This window comes from Diabrotica virgifera, chromosome 3 (assembly GCF_917563875.1).
Source record: "Diabrotica virgifera virgifera chromosome 3, PGI_DIABVI_V3a".
Taxonomy (NCBI): Eukaryota; Metazoa; Arthropoda; class Insecta; order Coleoptera; family Chrysomelidae; genus Diabrotica; species Diabrotica virgifera.
This window is the reverse complement of record NC_065445.1, coordinates 246,596,313-246,623,321: the sequence shown is the minus strand read 5'-3', so window position 1 is coordinate 246,623,321 and position 27,009 is coordinate 246,596,313. Positions and strand designations below refer to the sequence as shown.

General features: G+C 30.9%; 1 protein-coding gene across 3 annotated transcripts in view; it reads left to right on the top strand.

Annotated features, from left to right (window-relative positions):
- The first annotated feature begins 1,159 nt into the window (after window positions 1-1,159).
- The window catches only part of LOC114334270 (leucine-rich repeat transmembrane neuronal protein 3), a 44,040-nt gene continuing 18,190 nt past the window's right edge, over window positions 1,160-27,009 (top strand). For 2 of the 3 annotated variants that reach the window (XM_028284312.2, XM_028284310.2), the window contains exons 1-3: window positions 1,160-1,444; window positions 17,539-17,947; window positions 24,100-24,297. In XM_028284312.2, the coding sequence (XP_028140113.2) occupies window positions 17,540-17,947; window positions 24,100-24,297 (606 nt within the window). In that variant the 5' untranslated portion in view covers window positions 1,160-1,444; window position 17,539. Of the gene's footprint in view, window positions 1,445-10,969; window positions 11,044-17,538; window positions 17,948-24,099; window positions 24,298-27,009 lie in introns of those variants that run through there. The other variant, XM_028284311.2, reaches the window with a different exon arrangement.

The window sequence follows — 27,009 nt, the reverse complement described above, 5'->3', positions numbered from 1 at the left end:
TTTAATAATGCGTTAGTTCGATGGCTCTACTCGAGTTATTAGGGAACAAAAAAAGAATGAAGGAAATTTCTTCATGGGAAGCCGAGAAAATTTTTTTAACGTATACCGATTTTGAACTTTGAGGGTTACATTTTCTCCAACCTAATTTTTGATTGGAATTTTGCTATTTTTGGCAATTTTCACACGTATTATCGATAGTTTTTATTATAATAATATATGTTATGAGCATTTTAAAGATATGAAAATTGGTGTGAAGGAAGAGGACAAAAATAAAAAGGTGATGGTTTAAAAATTATGATCCTATTGTTTATATCTTTGCCGTAAATTCCGGTCAACTTTCACCGGTTGTATCTCAGGAACCACTCGTCGTAATTAAATGTTTTTTCTTTTAAAAGAAGCGTTCTGCCGCTGGTTTTCGAATACCGTTTTCACAATTTAATTTAGTTTAATATTTCCCGAGACATTCTATTTGTTTATAAGCCAAAAAATTGTTTATAATTTTAAAATATTCCTGAGGCCGCTTAAATAGTCCAATTTCAATTCTCTAAAGTACATTAGATAGGTATAGTGTCTTTTTATAAAAAAATTATAGTTATTCTTATGCATCATAATTATTGTCGTTTTTATGGAGACCGTAAATTTTTAATTAACAATTCAATTGTTGCTAAACTGTTTATTCAATTCCCATCGGCTTCTGGAATTATAATCTATACGAAAAGGGCTTTTACATTATCAAGTTATTTAATTATTGATTAACAGTTACTTAACTAAAATTTTAGTTGAAAATTAAAGATTTTGTTGGAAAAACCCGCTTTTTCCGGGGAAAGTTTTCGTCGAAGTGAATCGGGAAAAACACGTCTCTATGCAGAATTTAATTGCGGTGAATTTTTATTTGAGTGTTTTTGGTGTAAAGTTAAAATCTTTGGAGTTATAGAGCAAAAATTGACAAAAACACGATTTTCGGGCGCCATTTTGTTTATAAAAAAAGTAGCACACTATCTGCGGACTTTGCATACCTATATTATTAATACATACAATAATAAGATTCGATTCCAGCAATAAAATTGCTGGTAAATAACTTTTCCTTGTATTTTGCTAATTAGCCCAGAATAATATTTAATCATCGGTTTAATAGAAATTGAATCATTACTGATTGGAGTGCTTAGACGAATATACCCATCTTATCTCGTTTGTTTGTTTTCACCTGCAATATAGGTATAGTTTTATCTTTTGATACAGGTCTGAATAACACATATTTACCCAACATTAAAACAGATAAGATAAGATTTTTGCTACGGAAAAACGGATCCAATATAGATTTTTGTATTTAGAACAAAATAGTAACTAATGTTAATCGTGTACGAGTTTTTATTGATGTAGTGCTGTTATAAACAAAAAGGATTACAGTGAAGTAACTGAGTTTGTAATTTATTGGTATAGTGAAGTAAGTATACATAATTTTTGTTTTGTAGTTGCAATTATTACGTTCAATTTTTGATCAATTTGATCGATCGATATTTAACAATGGAATGGAATCGTTTTCTATTTAAGTTTAAATAAAACAAAGTGGGTGTGAGATATAACATATTTTTTATATTCTCATACTATAATAGGTGCGTTCGCGGTTACATTTCACAAATTGTCGCCGACAATTTCTAACCTCACTTAATATAAATAATACCGTTAATAGATAAATATAGGTATATTTAGTTTTAATTAATATTAATAACTAATTATTAAATTATACTAGGTAAATATACCTTGTATATTTATCTATTAACGATATTATTTATATTGTTTTAAAGTGCGCATGCGTGTTTTGACAATTTATCCAATTTTCTGACAATTTCAGGTATACCCTATTCCACGAACATAGGTACGTCTGTTGTGGATTATCTCGACAACGAATATTTTACTGCGCAAATTATGAAGAACGAAAGTAAATTGCAAAATACATTGTTGTTTATTGGAACCATTATTAGAGCCATTTACTTTCGCACTTCTTATGTTGCACACTAAAATATGCGTTTTCACGATAATCCAAGACAGTCGTATATTCGTGGAATAGTCCATATAGTCGGTTCGCTAAACTCAGACACAACTGACTAGTGATTTTAGTCGGTAAATTTGGCAAAATTGGCAAAATTACTAACTATTTAGTAATTATTAACTATTTAGTAATTATTTTTTTACCAATTTTATCAAATTGGCAAAATTACTTACTAAAATCACTAGCCAGTAGTTGTGTCTGAGTTTAGCGAACGGACTATACCCGCGAACGCAACTAATATATCAATTATGATGTCATAACCTGTATCATAATGAACTTCATTATGATACAGATTTTCATTAAGATACAGATTTTTTACAAATAGAATAGCAATATGGCATTCGCGATAAAGGTGGCACACGTGCCGTGACCAATGGCGAGTGAAATACATACGCCTTGACAGTGCTCAATATGAACAAACTGTCAAACTGACAAACTACTTAATTTGTTTGCGTTATAAAATTAATAAATTTGAATATATTTTTTGTTGTGAATGATCATAGAAAAAATCGTACATACAACCCTTAATTTTCACTCTTCTATCACCAACCCCTATTTTTAATAGCCATCTATGTATTTACATCTGTAAAATTCTCCTGTCACAGTGTTAGTTGCAGTACTCCTACGAGACCGCTTGGCCGATTTTTATGAAATTATATATGTATATTCGGTAGGCCTTAGAATCGGTCGTAATCTATTTTTCATATCCCTGAGTGATAAGGGTAGTTCCCCCTAACATTTTGTAATGTTAGGTGGGGATATGTGTACATAACGTACTCTACAAGACTACGAGTACATACAAATTAAAAACATTATGATCAATATCCATCAACAATCTCCGGAGATATTAATCCAGCATATGTTTGAAGAATCAATTTCATTCTTTGAGTGCACGGTTTTTAATAATTTCCCTCCACAGACCACGAATCGATTTCGTTAGGACGTCATTTTTAAAGCTTTATTAACCACTTTGTTGAAGTTCAAAGTTCACTTAAACTCTTACACATAAACTATATACCTTCAACTTCAAAGTGGCGCTAGCAAGGTTGCTTAATTGTTGTAAACAAAGTAGTTGTGAATTTAATTAAAAAGATATTCTTCTTTCACGCGGTTTCAACAGAATTGCTATATCCTTATTATTTTCTGAACAATAACATTGCAAAAAAGCTCTTTAAGATAAACAAATGGAATAAAATTTAAGCTAATTGACGAATCGTCTTAAATTTTTTTGTGCATTATATGGACTGTTCGACTCAACTTTTCATGTAATATGAAAGTCTTATGGTCATTTTTGCAATAGTTATAGAAAATTTTTTATTTTCGAAATTTTAGTTTTATTTTGAAATTTCTGAAGCAAAAAATGATCGGACCAAAATTAAAAAACTGCCATTTTAAACTTTTGCTCATCTTCTAAAAGAAGGATACTATAAATAAGATATTTAATTACCCTATTTTTACCTGAGGCGATTTAAACGAAAAAACTGCCATTTTTGACCCTTATTTGTTAATAACTAAAATTCTCGTCCGAACTGTGACGGGCATTTTTGTATGTATAATGTATTATTCTTACTTTCTTGGTATATATATACATACATTTTTGTATGTATAATGTATTATTCTTACTTTCTTGGTCATTGTTAAAGTTTCTGTACCATATGATAGTACTGGCAACACACAATGATCAAAGATTTTCTTTTGAGACGCATAGGCAGTTCTGACTTAAGGACATAGCTCAGCTTGCCGAATGCCACCCAAGTGAGTCCTATGCGGCGGCTTAGTTCGCACTCTTCCTATGCGTATCTCAGGTACACGACAATTAGACCGAAATCATTAGACCGAAAGCAGTAGACCGAACTCATTGGACCGAACAGCACTTTACCGAAACCTCACTAGACCGAACAGCAGTAGACCGAAATGGTACATAAATTAAAAAAGATTGCAGTAAATTATGCTAAGATTTTTTATATAATATGTCTTTTTGTTTATTGTATTATTTTGTATTATCTTATTTATAGACTGTGTAAATTGTTACTCTGTACAGTCTGACATGAAATAATTTTCATCTGTTAAACAAATTAGTGAAGGTAAAAATAAATTAAGGGTAGAGTGACGTTAACACCAACAACTGTTTATATAATAAGCGTTCAAATAACATTTAGTTGTAATTAAATTTGTCTTATCTCTTTTACTGACAAGCAATACTTTGTGCTGCCAGTCCTAAGCCTGGATAAAGGGCGAAGGGAGGTTGATGTTCCCTTGCTCAGATTTATTACAATCCTGTTTGAGCACCCTGTATTATGTACCTAATGCTTCCGCGGTCTCCTACTGTTCGGTCTAGTGAGGTTTCGGTAAAGTGTTTTCAGTCTAATGATTTCGGTCTCTTTACAGTAAACCCGTATCTCGATCATGCCCTAAGTACTTATAAGAGATGGTTTCTTCAATAGGTATTCCATTTACTGAAATCTTTTCGCTTAACACAAGATTTGTCGTGATTTGTATTTTTGTATGGTTGATTTTTAATCCAACTTGTAAAGAGGCTAGTTGCGATACTGCATCATCGATGCTTCAGCATACGATGCATCATGCTGTCAGCAAAAAGAACAAGTTCACGTAAGCACTGATGATGACTGGTAAACCAGTCGAAAACTAGTTATGTGATTGTGATGTAGCCCTTTTTAGGGATTTTAAATATATCTTTTATAAAGGATTTTACTATTTTTTCTTAATAATAAGATTTTCTGACATAACTTGATGGCAACTGTAACACTTTTCATAATTTCGTCCAAGTTAATGGAAGTAGCTTTAATGTGAAATAAAAAGTAGTACCTAAGCGATAAAAAATTAACTGTAACATCTTTGGAACGCTCTGATGAAGAATGTTTCTTTTTTGCATTTATGCCGGTTTAATTTCACAGTAACGCTGACGATACGTTATTGTTACAAGGTTAATACCACCAATTAAAAAAATATAAAAAATATACAAAAATAAAAAAAAGTCGAGTTGTCACTACAACTTTGTACACTATGTACACCTGTATTGAAACAAAATAATTTTTATAAATAACTCTTTTTTGTTTGTTTGTATTTATGAATACGTAGGTACATAATACATATATATCTTACATATTATATCTATACATAAATTTGTGAGGTACGTTAACCTTGAAATATGAAATAGGTACACATAGTTTCAAAAGTTATGCATCACCTAAAAGTGTGGTCATTTTCATGGTTGATTTTTTCGTGAAAAGATTAACGCATTCCGCTATTTTTTTTATTATTTTATATTTGTCTTTTTTTATTTACACAGTTGGGTGGAAGAAAAAAAAATGGTTTTCTTATGTTGTTTGAGACATCCTGTAGGGAGGACGAGGTATAAGTATGAGTATACATCGAAATGATCTTAATTGTAGCCTTATGTTTTGTGAACATTTTGTATCTTGAATGTCCGTAATATCGTTAGAAACAAAGAGAATATAGTTCAGAGAAATAAGGAAAACAATATCCTGTTGGTGACACAACCCCCTCCAGACCGAATCCAAATTTTTTGAGTAGTATGGACATTTATAATAATAACCTATATGTTTCGATTTTGATGATATACATAGTTATAAACAAATGAAGATAAAAAACGGTAAATTTTCGCTTTTTTCGTCTATTACCAAAAAGTTAAGCATTTTAAACAAATTTGAGAGTAATAAACTCATAAATCGTATAAAAAACTTCAATATGGCGTTCGCTGAATATGTCTATCCTTATTGGTTGCTTAGAAAATTGCAAAATAATTCATAAATTTTGAGTTTTTATAAATATTCATAACTTATGTAAAAATCAACTTAGAATTTTCTTATTATAAAAAATAATGAGACTTCTGGTGCTTAAATCATATCCTAAATTTCAAAGCAATTGGTCAAATAGTTTAAAAGTTATTTAATTTGTTTATCCCAAATTAATCTTTTTTGCAACACTTTTTTCAAGTCAGAAAATGATGAAGTTACAGTAATACTTTGGATAATTTATGAAAGAAGAAGATTTACACTAATAATTTAATTAAAAAAAATGACAAAAAATAATTCTAAATATTGCAAAATTATTTTGCAAGAACATGTGAATTAAAAAAAGGGGTTGCTAACTTCGTCCCTAATTGTCCTAGGACAATTGTTTTTCTTTCTAAATGTGTATAAAAATTCAGTCTTTCTAAATCTGAAAAAATTATTTTTCTACGGGTAACGGTTAAAAGTTATTATAATTGTTTATACGTAAGCAAAAAATCGACATGTTTTTGCAAAATAATTTTACAGTGTTTAAAATTACTTTTTGTCATTTTTTTTAAATTAAGTTAATAGTGTTAATGTTCTTCTTTTATAAACTGTCCGAAGTATTACTGTAGCCTTATAATTTTCTGACTTATAGTGTTAAAAAAAATTAATTTGGGATAAACAAATTAAATATCTTTTAAACTATTTGACCAATTGCTTTGAAATTTAGGGTATGATTTAAGCAGCAGAAGTCTCAGCATTCTCAGTCTGTCACGAGAAAAATCTTATTTCTCTGGACTAATATACGCTTTTATTCTTTAAGGCCATCGGTACATATGTAACTCGCAAATATTTCACGGGTATCGCTACTTTTTCTGTCTTTACACGGCAAATTACGTGTAGAAAAATTCACAGTGGTATGGATATGTAAACATTACTAGAATGTCATTCTACTTGAAAATGTCATTATTAATTTAAAGAGATGGTTTTTGAATGTTCTTGGATAACTGTTATTTTTATAATTGCAAATTATTAATTCGGTTAATAAATGTAATAATTTTTTCACTAACTATATATTCTAATACTCAATATAAATATTCTAATACTCACTATAAAACTAATACTCAATCGAGAAAAGAGGAAAAGTGTTTAAGTGATTTTTTAATAATATATTGTTACTATGGAACGCTTACAATTTTGAACATATTTAACAACAAAATATTTGGATCACAGAACATATTATCCTGATGTATTCTCTGCTTGGATCTTCCACAAATAATACACAATAAATAACTTTTTATTAAGTTCACGTCTTAAATCAATTATTTATCAAATACATTGTATATCAATATTATTTAATCAACAACTCAAAATATTCCCGATGCCATGTCAAATATTTAAAATTGTCACTGATTGTCACTGCCTGACTGACAGTATGTTGACAATATTCTATTCGACTGAGTGCGTTGTATGACAAAGATAGATTTGTAAATATTACCGCGGACAGTGTGTTCATTTTTTTCAAATCCTGAAAAAACCAAAAAATATTTTTGAAAAATTTAAACGCAGAATGAAAGACTATATTATTACCGATGGCCGAAAGTCCCTTAAAATAAATAAAAAGTTTATTTTGAATGATATGTTCTAAATTAAATATCACACTAAATTTTCTCTTAGTTTTTCACCCATGTAACTTATTAAAATAAACATTATAGAAGTTCTCAGGGACTTTCCGCCCTCGCCAATAACGTAATTCTTTCATACTGCGTTTAAAGTTTTTAAAAATATTTATTAGTTTTCTCAGGATTCGAAAAAAATGAATTCCCATTTGAATAGCATTGCAGCCGAAAATACGTACCCATCCTCTTAACATGATATGTTTTAATTGAAACAAAACTAAATTAACACTAAAATAAACAGTTAACAATTCTTTAAAAACAGAAAGGCATATACCGTTAACAATTCTGGTCGACCCCTTAAGACTTATTTGTAGATCAAGTGAGCGGTATGCACAGCGCAACATAATAGAGACGAGGTTGTTTAATGGAGGCTCTGTGATGTTTAGGGGTGGAATTTCCTTGATAGTAAGTACTGATTTGGTGTCTCCGTGGAGGCTCTTTAAATAACGAGAGGTACACTGCGCATATTTTCTTTCTTTGAACATTTTGTTCCTTTCGTACTATAACATATGAAATAATTTCATCTAACATGGCCTCCTCACGTATCGCTTATGTTCAGTTAAAACATGTTTCTTTGTTATTAAAGATATCAGAGAAACTAAAAAATAAAATGTTCACAAAATATGAGACTAAAACATTATTCCGATCTATACCACCCACCTTTGTACCATTTCCTTCTCACAGGGTGTCTCAAACTTTTGTTTCACTTAAAACACATGTTAAAGAATAAAACCCTATATTTTCTTTTTTTCTAAAGATATCAAGAACATTCAAAAAACAAAATGTTCACAAAACATAAGTCTATAATTAGTCCATTCTTTCACGGTTTTTGCTCTAAATTTTAAAGAACCGCTTGGATTGACATGAAATTTGGCATACGTATAGACTTACATGTCAAAAAGAAAAAAGTGATATTGTGCCGATGTGTGCTTTTGCCTTGGGGGTGACTTTCACCCCCTCTTGGGGGGAAAAATATATGTCCAAAATAAGTCCGGAAATGGGTAAACTGACTAATGTTAAGTAACTTTTGTGCTATAGAGCTTTTTTGCCAAGTCAACACTTTTCGAGTTATTTGCGAGTGAATATGTTCATTTTTCAACAAAATAACCACATTTTTAGACGGTTTTTCGCAAATAACTCAAAAAGTAAGTATTTTGTCGAAAAAAACGTTCCTAGCAAAAATATAGCCTATAAAAAAGTAAAAAAGATGGTGTACGCTTTAGGTCTCTGGATCCCGCAGAACCAGAGTTATAGCCAATGAAAAATAGATTCATATTCACCAAATTTCAATCGACGTGAAATATCCAAAAAATTAAGCACTTTTTGGGGAAAACCCATTATAACTTTTTTAAAGTGTTTAAAAAAGCTTCATTTCTGTTTTTACAGAAAGTTTTTAGCATTAAATTTAAGCAAGTTACGCTCAAAATAAAGTTGGTCCCTTTTGTTTTTGCAAAAAAAATCGGGAAGATCACCCCCTAATTAGCAACTTAAATGAAATAAATCATTACCGCTCCACAAATTATTTTACTTATGTTGTGTTTATATGATCTGTAAGTTTCATCGACTCAAAGTGCTTATTTTTGAAAAACTTTGGTTTTAAAGTAAAATTTTTAAAAATTTAAATTTTGAAAAATATGCTTTTTTTCAAAATAACTTAAAAATTGTTAGAGATACCAAAAATCTCGAAAAACAAAAAAAGTCAGATTTGCTTTTCTGGATATCATGTATTTTTTTGTTTTTCTGTTAGACAAAAATTTATTAAGATTTGGTGTTTCTAAATTTGCATACATTCGTGATCAGTGACTCGTTCAACTCCTTTTAAATACAGCCCTTTCAATAATAAGGAGTTTGAATCGATGAAACTTACAGATCATATAAATAATATATACACGAGTCAAGAAACTTGTGAAGTCGTAACGATTAAGTTCATTTAAGATAATATTTAGGGGGTGCTTTTCTCGATTTTTTTACAAAAACCCAACTTTATTTTGAGCGTAACTTGTTTAATTTTGATGCTAGAAATTTTTTTTATAAAACAAAAATGAAGCTTTTTTTAAACACTTTAAATAAGTTGTAATGAGTTTTCCTCGAAATGTGCTTCATTTTTGGTTATTTCACGTTAAAATATTCCAGTTGGAATTTGACGAATATGAACCTATTTTTCATTAGCTATAACTCTGCTTCTACTAGGTGTAGAGACGTGATTTATACACCATTTTTTTAAATTTTTTACAGGCTATATTTTTCCTAGGAATATTTTTCGACAAAATACTTACTATTTGAGTTATTTGCGAAAAACCGTCTAAAAGCGTGGTTATTTTGTTGAAAAAGTAAACATATTCACTGCCAAATAACCCAAAAAGTATTGACTTAGTGAAAAAACTCTATAGCACAAAAGTTACTTAAAATTAGCCAGTTTATCCATTTCCTGACTTTCTTTGGACGAACATTTTTTCACCCCCAATAGGGGGTGAAAACCACCCCCAGGGCAAAAGCACATATCGGCACAATATCACTTTTTTTGTTTGACTTGTTAGCTATGTGTATGCCAAATTTCATGTCAATCCAAGCGGTTCTTTAAAATTTAGAGGTTTTGCAATATTTTACCGTTAAAGAACGGACTAAATACGATTTTGATGTATACTCATACTTGTAGCTTGTCCTCCCTACAGGGTGTCTCAAACTTAACATAAGAAAAACATTTCTTTTTTTCCACCCGGTATAAGTACAAAAAAGTATTTTTCCACCTACCTCTACCGAAAGTATACTTTTCCGGACCTGATTGTAGGGAGCAAAGTTGTACTTTTCCTCCCTGGGGAGGAAAAGTAAAAGTGACGTCATGGTATTTGATTCATGAAATATAACTTATTGACGCCCTGTACAATATCTATTTTCTATTACGTAAGTATCTATACATTTTAACGTTAATTTATAAGACCTTTATTTTGCAGAATGGTAAAAAACAGTAAATTGTTATTTTGATTTAACAATGTTTACATTAATAATTTGACTTATACAGTTTGACAGTTGACAGTTATATTGTACCTACTTGTTAGTTTTAGTTCTAATAAATTTTGTTGGTTAGTTACATAAATAAATTAAGTAAAAATGAAAAAATGACTTGTTATTTGAAGAAGGTGGAAAAACCATATGTATAACATGGGAGTAAAGTGTCTTTTCCTCCCTTGAATGATTACTGCCCTCCGCTACGCGTCGGGCAGTAAACTTCATTCTCGGGAGGAAAAGTAGCACTTTCCTCCCTGGTTATACAAATAGCTATTGAGTAAACATTTGCCCAAGTGTGTAAATACCAAAAGAAAATTTAAAATAATAAAAAAAATTAGCTGAATCTGTTCATCTGTTCATGAAAAAATCAACTATGAAAATTAGCATAATTTTAGGTGATAACTTTTGAAACTATGTTTAGTATTAGAGATACGACTAAAGTATTTTAAATTATTTTTAAGTGTCTAGTGATAATAAATATGTAGCCAGTATGTTACAACCGGTTCAGTAAATATGTGTGATATGTGGCTTAAGTTTTTTCTAACAAAAGGTAATATTTGTTGAATTTTAATTTCTTTTCCGTCGATCGTTAATTAATACACTACTCCAAAAAATTAACGCACCACCGTAAACATGAGTAATTTTTGATGTCTCGGATTTCCTAAACCTGTTGTTTGTAATGTCGCTGTAATAATATTGCTGCTAGACAGGTAAATTGTCATTGTATTCTAATATTTATAAAATACTAAAATTAAAACCAACTATAGCTTTAGGTTTTCCTAACATTCTGTTTTTGATTCATTCGCTTATGTTGCATAATAAAAAAGTTAGGTATTTTAACAATTAGCCATGATTTTCATCAGTACAGGGTGTGCCACAAAATTTAATGGATAATTCTGCATGAAAAATAAATGACAGTTTACTTTAAACCTTATGTCTGGAAATGCTTCGTTTCCGAGATACGGGATGTTGAACTTTTTCTTACAAACTAACAATTTATTATTTATTGCTCTAAAACCGGTTGAGATACGTAAATGAAATTTGGTAGGTTTTAAGAGGTGGTTATTGCGCATTTTTTAATATACAATTAAGAATTTAATATACACCATTGGCGTGTGTACGATTAATATGATCCGTATGCGCGCCAATGAAGAATATAAAATTCTTAATTGTATGTCAAAAAATCTACACTAGGCAGAAATACCTTACAATTTTGAAATGAGAGTATTACAATACTGCTATTCAAAAAAGGAGACAAAAGAGACTTAAAAAACTACAGACCTATCTCACTACTCTCACAAATCTACAAACTCTTTATTAGAATTATAACCAATAGACTAACAAATGGACAGTTATCAGCCAGTTGAACAAGCAGGTTTCAGAAAAGGGTTTAGTACCATAGATCATCTCCTCACTATGAAAATATTGATAGAGAAGGCAAACGAATACAACCTAGATTTATGTTTAGCCTTTGTAGACTATGAAAAAGCGTTCGATAGTGTCGAGATATGGGCGATAGAAAAAGCTCTAAATAACAGCAGAATAGACTACAGGTACAGGCAACTCTTACATAACATCTATAAAACAGCAACTATGAGAGTCGAATGGGAAAATAAAACAAACAAAACTAATCCCATAGAAATACGTAGAGGCGTAAGACAAGGAGATGTAATATCTCCAAAACTCTTCACCTTAGCTCTGTAAGACGTCTTTAAAGAACTGGAATGGGAAGACATGGGTATCAACATAAACGGGAAGAATCTCAATCACCTCAGATATTGCGATGATGTTGTCCTTATTACAACCAACCAAGAAGAACTAGCCACAATGCTGACTCAACAAGCACACGCATCGGAGAAGATATGATTAAAAATGAACATGAGTAAAACGAAAATCACGACAAATACAAACGACACAATAAATGTAAATATAAATAATGTCAATATTGAGGTTGTTGACGAATATATATACCTGGGTCAAATAATCAAAGCTGATAAAGAGAACCAAACAATTGAAGTACAGAGAAGAATCCGATTGGCGTGGGCAGGCAGCATTTGGAAAGTTAAGATGAATACTAAAAAGCACAAAGATACAACAGTACCTAAAAACCCGTGTATTTGACCAGTGCATCCTTCCTGTTCTGACGTATGGCTCAAAAACATGGACATTAACAAAGGCCAACATAAACAAAATTGAAATAACTCAGAGAAAAATGGAAAGATCCATGTTGGGAATAACAAGACAGAATTTACAAGACAGAAAATCAAACAAATGGATAAGAGAGAAAACAAAAGTAAAAAATGTAACTGAACATATAACAGGGTTAAAATGGAGATTTGCAGGCCACAATGCGAGACAGGAAGATAAAAGATGGAATGCTTAAATACAAAACTGGAGACAGAAGAGGAAGAGGAAGACCTAAGATGCGATGGAAGGACGATATTGTAAAAGCTGCAGGAACTAACTGGAAAAACGCAGCCAAGGACAGACGGAAATGGAAAGATTTGGGGAAGGCCTATGTCCAAAGTTGGATAGAAATGGGCTAAAAGAAGAAGAAGATGTCAAAAAATGCGCAATAACTACCTCTTAAAACCTATCAAATTTCATTTGCATATCTGAACCGGTTTTAGAGCAATAAATAAATCGTCAATTTGTAAGAAAAATTTCAACATCCCGTATCTCGGAAACGAAGCATTTACGGACATACCTATGTTTATGTAGCAAACTGTCATTATGTTTTCATACAGAATTGCCCCCTAAAGTTTGTCACACTTATTTAGAAACACCCTGTATTGATGAAGAATATGGCTAGTTGTTAAAGTACCAAAACTTTTTTATTATCCAATATAAGCGAATGAATAAAAAACAGAATGTTAGAAAACCTGACGCTATAGTTAGGTTTTAATTTCAGTATTTTTTAAATGCTAGAATATTCCACAGGTTGTGGTGAACTTTGAGAAAAAACACATAGTTTGATGGGTACACCCGGTATACAATGACAATTTACATGTCTATAGCAACAATATTATTACACCAGCATTGCTACAGAATAAGGAATTTAATATACCATATTAAAGAATCACTTAAATCTGACAACAGGTTTAGGAAACTGAAGACATCAAAAATGACCCATTTTTAAGGTGGTGCGTTAATTTCTTGGAGTAGGGTATAAACATTTCATGTAAGAAAATGTTAAGAAAAAGTCTTCCAAATACCGTACTCTAAACGGATTTTTTTCTAATCTGGAGAGAGGTGAGGGAATCAGCCAGGAACCTTTAAAACTGAAAATGAAGAAAGAAAAAGGTAAGTTATCAATCGAAGTAACACAGAAAACGACAATAAATATCGTTCCCATACCACCAGATTGACAACAGGTAGAATACTTTTTTTTGGTTACAACCTCCCGAGATTTTCAAAAATTATAAATTATACAGGATGCCGAGGAAATTAAGATGAGAGAATTTTAAATAATTCACAACCCATCTGCTCAGCGGAGTAAAATTTCCAACAAGAAAGATTCCTTAGTACTCAGCAAAAGAGTAAATGAATTAAAATGTATAAACATTTTCAATTTCTTTGCAACACAAAAATGCAGCAGCTGTATAATACTCTGGTTAAATCGGAGAGTGCAGGAAGAGTCTACACCGGTTACAGAGGTTTTTTTCCTCCTCATCCGTAGTCCTATATTCTCTTCTCTCCGATTTTCCTAGGCATCATACTTTGGGCTTTTCCGAATTGCAAGAAGAAGAGGATATGGGACTACTGATGAAGAGGAAAAAACCTCCGAAACCGGTATAGACTCTTCCTGCACTCTCCGATTTAACCAGAGTATTATACAGCTGCTCCATTTTCGTGTTGCAAAGAAATTGAAAATGTTTATACATTTTAATTCATTTACTCTTTTGTTGAGTACTTAGGAATCTTTCTTGTTGGAACTTTTACCACGCTGAGTAGATGGGTTGTGAATTATTTAAAATTCTCTCATCTTAATTTCCTCGGCATCCTGTATGATTTATAATTTTTGAAAATCTCGGGAGGTTGTAACCAAAGAAAGTATTCCAGCTGTTGTCAATCTGGTGGTATGGGAACGATATTTATTGTCATTTTCTGTGCTACTTCGATTGATAACTTACTTTGTTTTTCGGTAGATGGCTCTAGTAGATCCGTGACATTTCGTTCTTTGCAATTCGGAAAGGCCCAAAGTGTGATCCTGGGGAAATCGGAGAGAAGAGGATATGGGACTACTGATGAGTAGGAAAAAACCCCCGAAACCAGTATAGACTCTTCCTGCAATCTCCGATTTAACCAGAGTATTATGCAGCTGCTGCATACATTTGAAAATGAAGACTTCAAATCGGAAGCGCTTGAAAATTTTACGGCACGTTTGAATCACGAGGCTTGTTCAATTGAAATGCATCTTTGACCCAGAAAAAAATTATCGCCAAACACATCTACAAACAATAACACTATACTTAAGGCACCTACAGGGTGGGGTATTAGTGCGAAGAAGTCCAATTACTCGTTTGTCGTTAGAGATTCGAAAAAAGTTATTTAGGTACAAGTTGAGGCACAAACAGAACCATAATCTAAAAGGTTTTCAAATATACATACAGTGCCATCCATATTGACAGTGTGACACAAACTTGTTTTTTGTTTTTTAATGGAACAGTAACATTTTAGGATTTTTTTCGATTTTAAAGTTTCGTAATAATTGTATTTATTAATTTCGTAGCAATATTCACATTAATTCACATATAATATAATTGTAGCGGTTTGACATCAAAATTTTTAATATTATAGGGTGAGGCAGATAAAGGGCCTATTAGAAATATCTCGAGAACTAAAGGTAACTGAATTATGAAAATTGGAATAATGGGGTTTTGAAGACTGGTCTATTTAATGAAAATATTTTGATCTACTTGGTACTTCCGGTTATACCGGAAGTTACTTATAACTTCGTTTTTTTTAATAGGACACCCTGTATATTTTGACATTTTTGGATTCTCCTCGATTTCTTCTTTCTTAAAATATAAAGTTTTGTAACATTATACAGGATAGGTTAAAAGATAATTACGTTTTCTTATTAATTTCGTAGCAATATTCACACCCTGTAGGATTGTAGTAGTTTGACATAATAAATTGTATTTATGTTCAAATGATTTTTAATATAGTCTACTATTGTTAACAATTATTAGTATAGCTAAATTTTTAATTTTAGTATACAGGGTGAGTCTAAACTCGGAATGAGTATTTTCTGAGTTTTCTTAAATGGAACACCCTATATTTTAGTATTGTAAGGAAATGATATTTCATGGTACTTTTTTATTTCTTAAGCATTCCCTATACCTAACTGCTTTAATTTGTGCTTAATTGTTAATCGCACCAACGATCTTAACTTCGATGGTATTTTGACAGTTCAACCGTTATTGGCAATTTTAAGTATCAGTCTAGATTAATATGTATTTATTTCCAAAAAATTATTTGTGATTGAATATTTTCACGGCCAACCTAATACAATTTCACATATTTTGTGTTGCAATTGATGTTTTGTTTGAATGACCAATAACTCACAAATTAAAGCAGTTAGGTATAGGGAGTGCTTAATTAATTAAAATGTACAATAAAACATTTCATTACAATACTAAAATACAGGGTGTTCCATTTAAGAAAACTCAGAAAATACTCATTCCGAGTTTCGACCAACCCTGTTCATTTAAAAAAACGAAGTTGTAATCAACTTCCGGTATAACCGGAAGTAGCAAAGAGACCAAAATATTTTCATTAAATAGTTCACACCTCAAAACCCCTGTATAACAATTTTCATGATTTTCTTACCTTTAGTTCTCGAGATATTTCTAATAGGCCCTTTATCTGCCTCACCCTGTATAGTCCTACTATTGTTCAAAATTAATAATATAGCAAAATATTTAATTTTAGTATACCTACAGTCTGGGTCAAAAGTCGAAATGAGTATTTTCTGAGTTTTATTAAATCGAACACCTTGTATTTTAATATTGTAGTGAAGTGATATTTTATGGTACTTTTTTATTTCTTAAGCATTACCTATACCTAACTGCTTTAATTTGTGAGTTATTCGTGATTATTTTAGCCAAATATTAATTGCTACAAAAATTACGTGCATTTTTATTAGGTGGGCCGTGCAAATATTTAGTCAAAAAATTTTTTTAGAAAATAAATACATATTAATCTAGACTGATTTTTGGTGCGTAAAATAGTAATAAAACATGAAATATTCTACCTAATAGTTGGGTATGACACTAAATTTGCTTAAACATTATTGATATTATACTATTTTTATAGTTCCAGTTGCTTTGTTACCATTACCTACTAATATAAATTTTTCTAATAAGGAACTGATTAATATGGTTGTTGTGCTAGGAGAGTACAACAAAAATTTCCTACTTGCAATAAGAAACTTGGTGTCACTATAGTATGCGGTCTACCGTCGTGTTTCTGCTATAGCTTGCACATTTTACGAGGCTTTTCAGCTAACACACGACTTATGTATTCTCGAATGCCACCATAACAATGATCGTGATGAAATCATGAAATTTAGAAATTAATAGCTTTAAATATCGTATATCTTTTTAATTATTAAGGGTATAGGCGCAAAATATTCAATGTGTTTTAAATGTATTCATTTTTTTCGAATCCTGAGAAAACAAATAAATATTTTTGAAAAATTTAATCGCAGAAAAGATTATTATTATTACTGTGGGTCGAAAGCCCTGAAAACTTCTATAATGTTTATTTTAATAAGTTACGAGGGTGAAAATAAAAGATAAAAATTTAGTGTGATTTTTGATTGAAAAACTATTTCATTCAAAAAAACTTTTTATTTATTCTACTACTAATCTTTCATTCTGCGTTTCAATTTTTCAAAAATACTTATTAGTTTTCTCAGGACTGGAAAAAAATGAATACATGTAAAACACATTGAAAATTTTGACAGGCGACATTTTGTGCCTTTTCCCCTTAATAAGTTTTGCTATAATTTAATTAATATTTAATATTACGTTTACAGAATGAAAAACCTCGGAATTTTTGCAGTGTTTACCATTCTATTAGTTTATACACGTGCTGATAATTTGGACGATTTTCCATTATGTAAAGCATGTGGCTGTAGCTTCAACTCCAACAACACTGAAGCTAATGTAACCTGCACAAAACAAAATCCGAGCCAACTCCTACAGGATTACTTCTGGATCAAAAAGGGAACCAACAACTCGATACCGTATAATCGTGTTATGATAAACAACGAGAAATTTATTAACTTCACTTACGTTTTCCCAAGTTCTCCATTAGTGTATTTGAATTTGGCGTACAATAATATATTTAATATTTCCGATAGTATTTTCAAGAACTTGCAAAACATGCAGGTGCTCATTCTTAGTTATAACGACTTGGAAGTAATCCATCCGGATACCTTTAAGGTAATGTTTTATAACTTATCCATCTAGAAATACACTCAGGTGCAACAAATTCGATCCACGCTTATTATATACAGAAGAAAACACATTTTTGAAGAAACCAGTTGTAGATTGGTCATAGATATAATGAGTAACATTAAAAAATGTAGATAATGCAATGGTTTTAACACTTGATTTATTTAGTTTTTATTTTAATTTATTTACATTTATTTTTAATTTATTTATGCTAAACACTATTTACATTAAAACCTAATTTATACAATACAAAGTTTATCTTCTGAAAATAATACGCGCTTATCAGACTTTTCGATACAATTTATAAACTTCCAACTTAAAAGCGTACAATTAATACCCTTTTATGAGTCCATGTGGTGAGACCGCTCCCGTCTGGAAAAATTTCTGATTCGGTTTCTTTGTGGATTCCCATTCAAAAATGTCCCCTTTAAACAAATCTGAAGGGTGCCGGGCGGAATTTTTGGGCAGAAATTGTTTAAACAAAATTTTTAAACAAATACAAATGCTCACGTTTTTTTGCTCCGGAACATATATTTTTAAATTTTGTGGGTCATTCTAAACAAGAAAGGTATCTTGTAAAATTTCTCAAAAATTGATAGTTCTCGAGTTATAGGCGATTTAAAATCTGAAAAATGCGAAAATACGCATTTTCGAGGCCTAAAAACTCATATTTAAATTAGTATTTTTGAGGTTACCAGATACTTAAATTGAAGTTTAAACATTCAGCTTTAAGATTCTGAAGAGTGATTGTGTCTAACCTTAACTTAAAGCGTTGTTTTTTAATTGTTAAATATGCATGTCCATCCGATTTTTTTGCCGACGCGGCGCGCTCTGTTTCAAAAATCTCCATTTTTCCTCTGAAGGATATTTTTTCTAGATTCTTTGGGATATTCTAAATAAAATAAGTTTCCTGACATTTTTCTCAAAAGTTAACAGTTTTAAAGTTATACGCGATTTAAAATCCGAAAATGCGTTTTTTTGGCATTTTTCGGATTTTAAATCGCTTATAACTTTAAAACTATTAACTTTTGAGAAAAATGTCAAGAAACTTATTTTATTTAGAATATCCCAAAGAATCTAGAAAAAATATTTTTCGGAGGAAAATAGGAGATTTTTGAAATAGAGCGCGCCGCACCGGCAAAAAAATCGGATAAACACGCATATTTAATAATTAAAAAACAACGGTATAAATTAAGGTTAGACGCGATCACTCTTCAGAATCTTGAAGCGGAATGTTTAGTCTTCAATTTAAGTATCTGGTAACCTCAAAAATACTAATTTAAATATGAGTTTTTAAGCCTCGAAAATGGCAAATCGAAGCGCAAGATCGCAGACGATGGAGGGCCATAGTGGATGCGGCGAAGACTCACCCCGAGTTGTAAAGCCAATCAAGAAGAAGAAGAAGAAGCCTCGAAAATACGTATTTTCCCATTTTTCAGATTATAAATCGCCTATAACTCGAAAACTATCAATTTTTAAGAAAAATTACAAGATACCTTTCTTGTTTACCCAAAAAACCTAAAAATATATGTTCCAGGGCAAAAAAACTTAATCTTTCGTATTTGTTTAAAAAAATTGTTTAAACAATTTCTGCCCAAAAATTCCGCCCGGCATCCTTCAGATTTGTTTAAAGGGGACAATTTTGAATAGGAATCCACAAAGAAACCGAATCAGAAATTATTTTCAGACGGGAGCGGTCTCTCCACATGGACCATTCAGACTGGTTCTAAAATCTAAATATCATTCTCTTAATATAAATATGAGTTTAAATATACTAGTATATTAATAATTAATAATTAATTAATAATATTAATTAATAGTAAATATACCTTGTATATTTATCTATCAACGGTATTATTTATATTATTTTAAAGTGCGCATGCTCCACTTGTCGTGGACTAGTCCGACTGTCTCCTCGAACACACTTATTGTTTGTATAACAAATTTTATCAAAAATGATACAGATCACCCCAAATTCACTTACGTTTTCCCAAGTTCTCATTCATTTTTTCAAAATGTTGCAGGACTGAAAGTAAAGAAGACAGCAAGTTGAATTTTTATTTACGTATAGAAGAATACTGTACCTTTTATTTGAAATTTGCAAAATTAAAATCGGTTAACCACTACGGCGTCAGGAATTTTTTTAAATAAACATTATTTTTTGGTGCTACGCGCAGGACAGCGGATAGTTTGCTCTGATTGGGCATTCCAATGACCTTTGACAATGATTGATAAATTTTAATGTTTAGTACATTGCGATATAAATATATAAATTTGTTTATTGCAAAATAAAAACACATACGTCCTTTGACATAACACTTTTTTGACAAAAACTTTCTTTGTTCATATATTTTAAGTTAGAGAATAAAAGTTTATTATTTTTAAACATATGCAATTGTTTAAACAATATTTCACAAACAATAATCGAATTAGTTTGATTTTTGCGGAATTAAAATATTCAAATACAACAAAATATAGAGTAAGAAAATAATATATTAGATAAAGAATGGAAGACATTTTGGTGGAAATCAACTTGTGTGAATCGAACACCGCTATCCTGCGCGTAGCACCAAAAATTAATGTTTATTTAAAAAAATTCCTGACGCCGTGGTAGTTAATGAATTTTAATTTTAAAAATTGCAAATGAAAGGTACAGTATTCTTCTATACGTAAAAAAAAATCAACTTGCTATCTGCTTTATTTTCAGTCCTGCAACATTTTGAAAAAATGAATTTTTTTTGCGAAAGCTGGATTGCAAAATATATTTTGCAAAATCGATTGAACTGATCTTAATGAAATTTACAGTATTGTTTTATTATGTCATATAGTGTTTCTGGTTAAAATATGAAGGTCCTAAGTGTAGCATAAATGGTTGAAAAGCGTACAATGCAAATATTTGTTTTTTTATGTTTTTTTGGCAATTATTGCTATTTTGCAACAAGGGTGACAATTTTTAAAATTTGTTACCCATCCTATGTTGTAGAAAATTTAATTACGCAACTTTTCTATTAGTACAAATTTTCTCGAAAGTGAATACTTTGAAGGTTATAATCAAAAAACGAAGAAAATAATCGAATTTTTCCTTCATTTTTTGACATTTTGATTATTTAAACAATGTTCCGGACATTTTTGAATGGGAGGATAACTCAATTATTATTATTATGAGTTAATTCCAAGCAATGTCTGCAAAAAAATATGAGTCGCCTCTCAACGTCCATCTCAAAACAGATGCGCCCTGGACTATGAATCTTTACCCGTGCCTCATTTAAAGCATACGAAATAAGTCGATGATAAGTAGGATATTAAAATTTGCTAAACGCAACAGCAAGTCACTTACTGTCACTTGCTGTTGCGTTTAGTAAATTTCAATTTCTGACTTATCTTCGACTTACTTCGTATGCTTTAAATGATGACGCACGGGTAAAGATTCCCGGACTCAACTGTAGATTGGTCATAGATATAATGAGTAACATTAAAAAAATGTAGATATGCAATGGTTTTAACACTTGATTTATTAGGTTTTATTTTAATTTATTTATGCTGAACACTATTTACATTAAAACCTAATTTATACAATACAAAATTTATCTTCCGAAAATAATACGCGCTTATCAGACTTTTCGATACAATTTATAAAATGAGTGAAATGAATGTCGACAAACCGATTATTTTCATTTTTACAATTTATATACTTTCAACTTAAAAGCGTATATTAAAATAGTACAATTAATACCCTTTTATTATTCAGACTGGTTCTAAAATCCAAATATCATTCTCTTAATATAAATATGAGTTTGATAAATATATGTACTATTAGTATATATTATATTAATGAATAGTACATATTTATTATACCTTGTATATTTATCTATCAACTGATTATTTATATTATTTTAAAGTGAGCATGCTCCACTTGTCGTGGACTAGTCCTTGTCTGTCTCCGCGAACACACTTATTGTTTGTATAACAAATTTTATCAAAAATGGTACAGATCACCCCAAACCCTTTTTTCAGTGCGACACAGATTATCGAATTCTCTCTAACGCATTACAGTTGGAAGTGACATAAATAAACGTACCTCTGTGATTATTATGCATTGAACTGAGGAAATTATGTATTCCTTGACGGGTATTTGCATATTAAAACGGCCTAACTTAAAGATGTATAATTGGTTGGCGATTACAATATTCTAAATAGATAACCAATAAATGATGCAAGTAAAGATAATTTGACACAAAAGTAATCGATTGTGACGTTATTTTCACATTATCATATAGTAAAATGACAATTGTAATTTCTAGGTTAGTATTTTTCAGCGACGTAAATATAAATATTTTGTCTCATTGGTATATTCGGACATTGTATAGTGAAATTTGATTTTATATTTATTTATTTTTACATTAAAATATTTTAAATATTAATATTTAAATATTTGTATAAATATTGATGTTTATATAAATATAAATATAAATATAAATATAAATATAAATATAAATATAAATATAAATATAAATATAAATATAAATATAAATATAAATATAAATATAAATATAAATATAAATATAAATATAAATATAAATATAAATATAAATATAAATATAAATATAAATATAAATATAAATATAAATATAAATATAAATATAAATATAAATATAAATATAAATATAAATATAAATATAAATATAAATATAAATATAAATATAAATATAAATATAAATATAAATATAAATATAAATATAAATATAAATATAAATATAAATATAAATATAAATATAAATATAAATATTCTAACAGATGTCAGACAGCTCTGACTTTTCAGAATATGTATTTATATTTATATAAACATCAATATTTATAGAAATATTTGCCAGAATATTAATATTTAAAATATTTTAATGCAAAAATAAATAAATATAATATTAAATTTCACTATACAATCTCCGAATATACCAATGACATAACATGCTTATATTTACGTCGCTGAAAAAAACTAACCTATACTAAATTTACAATCAAGATGCAGTAGAAATAAACAAACCAAGACCAAGACACGTTAAATGCTACTAGGAGTACTCCTGAAACATAATTTACAACTCCCAAATCATGATTTTCAAAGTTTATACATTTTAAATTATGATTCGGGGCTGCTCCTAGTATACCCTATTCCACGAACATACGCCTGTTTTGGATAACTTCGACAACGAATATTTTACTATGCAAAATAAGAAGAACGAAAGTAAATTGCAAATTACATTGTTGTTTATTGGAATAATTATTAGCGCCATTTACTTTCGTACTTCTTATGTTGGACAGTAAAATATACGTTGTCGAAGTAATCCAAAACAGGCGTATGTTCGTGGAATGGCCCATAGCATTTAACTTTTTTACATTGTTAACATTGTCTTGGTTTGTTTATTTCTATTGCATCTTGATTGTAAATTTAGTGTATAAATTATAAATGTCATTTTACCATATGATATTGTGAAAATAGTGAAAATACTGTCACAAATAATCTTTATTCGCATCACTGATTGGTTATCTGTTTAGAGTATTGTAATCGCCAACCAATTATATATCTATAACTTATAGACTTATAGACTATACATAAGTATAAGTCGTTTTAATAATCTGTAAATACCCGTCAAAGAATACATAATTTTCTAAGTCCAATGTATAATAATCACAGATGTACGTTTTTTTCTGTCACTTCCAACTCTAATGCATTAGAGAGAATTCGATAATCTGTGACGCACTGAAAAAAGGGTTTGGGACGATCTGTAAATATTACATATTAACGTCAATTACGTCATATGTGTATCATATGTTTAACGTCAAATTGTGGTCGCCAAAAATGTCAGTCATACACGGAGCGAATAATAAGTTGTCAGTTTTAAAACCAGCAATAAATGGGAAATACGTCATGGATCGCATGTTTTTGTACCTGAGTGTAGTTTATGAGATTTTTATACGATTACTCTTGACTATAAATACTCATGCATGTATGTTTGAGACCAAACATGTTCATTTTATCAGTTTCTAGGTTTATGAGAAATATCAAAATATAAAAATTGACCTTAATATTTAGTCATCATAATTATAAGAAAATTATTAAAATTTCATTGCACCTTCATCTGTTGTAGGGTTTATATTTACCAGAGAGACTAATGCCCTTAAAAAGTCTCATAGAATTAAGACTGGACCACAACAAACTCCATACACTCAACCAAGATACTTTTGATCATACAACGGATATTCAAATATTGGACTTGAGCTATAATCCGCTTGAAGTAATTGATCACCATACTCTTATAGCTATCAACGAATTATTATATCTAAGAGTAAGCATATTTATTCATTTTGCTTGTTTTTTTTTATTTAAATATTAAAATTTCGATTAAAAATTAGATATAATATACTCTCTAAAAATTAGATATTACAAATAAGTAAATCAGAGATGGAAGAAATAACCAAATCCCTGAAAAATCGAAAGTCCCCTGGTCCTGGTGATATCCCTGCAGAATTAGTGAAAGCCGGTACAGACAAACTCCAAGAACAGCTAAGAAAACTCTTCCAAGACTGCTTAAATGGTGCCGAATTACCAAAAGAATGGAAATTATCTATCATGTCAACCATCCACAAAAAGGACAGCAAGGATCAATATGAAAATTACAGAGGAATTCCGGTAAACAGCACAATAAGTAGGATTTATGGGAAACTTATTAAGAACAAAATAGAAAATGACTATAGAGATTACGAAACAGAGGAGCAAGCTGGCTTTAGAGCTGCGAGATCCACATTAGACCACCTGTACTCGATTATGCAAGTTATTGAGAAAAAAACAGCCGTCAATAAGAAGTTCACCTGGTATTTGTAGACTTACAAAAAGCATATGACAGTGTGCCCCTCAGCAAACTATGGCCAACCCTACATCAAACCAACATTAAACATGGTCATTAAACATGGTCAGCAGTCCAAAGTCTGTATAATGGAACGACTGCAAAAGTTAAAACTGGATCAAGGATGTCTGAGGGATTTAAGGTCACGAAAGGGTTGAAGCAGGGTTGTTGTATTTCGCCTACCCTTTTTAAAATTTATCTGTAACAAGCACTCAAGCTGTGGAAAAGAAAATGTAATGGCATGGGAATCCCTCTCAATGACGACACAACACTATACACCTTATGTTTCGCTGATGACCAAATTCTGATTGCTCAGGATCATGACGACCTGAGTTACATGACCCGGAAGCTAATAGAAGAATATAACAAATGGGGTCTCGAAGTGAACATTAAGAAAACTGAAGCCATGTGTATTGGAGGAACAAAGCAGTGCATTACATTAGACGATGGGGTAGAAATTAAACACTGCGATGAATACAAGTACCTGGGCATGAAGATAACTCAAGACGGAACACTCGATGCTGCTATAAAAGACAGAAACATACAGGGTAGAAAAGCCATATCCATGATGAACGGTATTCTGTGGGACCAGACAATATATAAAGCGAACAAACAGCTCATATACAATAGCATACTTAAAAGTATAATCACATACGGCAGTGAAGTTTGGCCACTGAAACAAAGAACGTAGAAAATGCTATTAGTAACAGAAATGGACTTCTGGAGAAGAGCAGCAGGCAAATCAAGAAGAGATCGGATACCAAATGAGAGAATACGAGAAACGATGGGAGTCACACATACAATAATTGATGACATAAAAACAAAACAACTAGTATGGTACGGCCATGTACAGAGAATGCCAGATGACAGGATCCCTAAGCAGATTTTGGCATGGACACCACAAGGGAGAAGAAAAAGAGGAAGGCCGAGAAGAAGCTGGAGGGAAGGAATAGAAAAAGAACTAGAGGAAAGAGAAATCTCTCCAGGTCTATGGTTAAACAGAGAAGAATGGCGGTTAGGAGTCGGAAGGCGTCGGAGAACGCTGTAAACCGATAGTAGTAGTAATAGTAGTAGTATAATATACTCTGCATAACAGGGATGGAAAAAACCTGCCGGTTTTAACCTAAAACCGGGTTTTCTCTCCGCAATAATAGGTTTTTCCGGTTGTTTTTTGTCCCGATTATAACCGGTTTTTTCCTATTAAAGTAATAACCGGTGAAAAACCGGATAAGTTACCTCTGGAAGAAATACTGAATTAGAGAAAAAAATGGAAAAGTTTTTTTATTATACGGTTCATATATATTAATCCACCCTCATATATTTACAGAAAAACGTCGTTAAGCTCATTTAAAAGCATCTATACGCTAGACAGCTTTTAGTACATATATTATGTATTATTCTTCAAACGTAGTATTCCCATCCCCATTAAGAGAGGCGTGCGACAAGGAGACGTAATATCACCAAAGCTTTTCAACCTAGCCCTAGAAGACGTCTTCAAAACTACAAATTGGTCAAACTAGGTACGGCATTAACGTTAATGGCAACAGTCTAAACCACGCCAGATTCGCTGACGACATTGAGATTATAGCGAGCTCTTTCGAGGAACTGCAAATTATGATAGAGGAACTCGCAGGCAGCTGCCAATACGTCGGCCTAGAGTGAATATGAAAAAAACAAAAATAATGACAAACACATATGATGACCCCAAACGTATAACTATAAATGGCAGTGAGATAGATAAAGTCCAGAAACATATCTACCTAGGCCAAATCCTGAAACTCGACAAAGAGAACCAAAGTGCGGAAATTACTAGGAGAGCAATACTAAGCATGGGGAGGATTTGGCAAACTTAAATGTATACTTAAGAACCGCAAAATACCCCGATACCCGAGGAGCAAAGTGTTCAACCAGTGCATCCTTCCTGTCATGACATATCGATATCAAACCTGGACCCTAACCAAGGCAAATGTGAATAAACTAGCCACAACAGAAAGAGCAATGGAAATAGCAATGTTAGGTATACGACTGTCAGATAAAAAGAGGAACGACTGGGTAAGATCTAAAAAAAAAGTCGAGGATATAACAGCAAAAGTTGCCAAACTTAAATAGAGCTTGGCAGGCCACATTGCTAGACAAAAAGACCAAAGTTGGAAT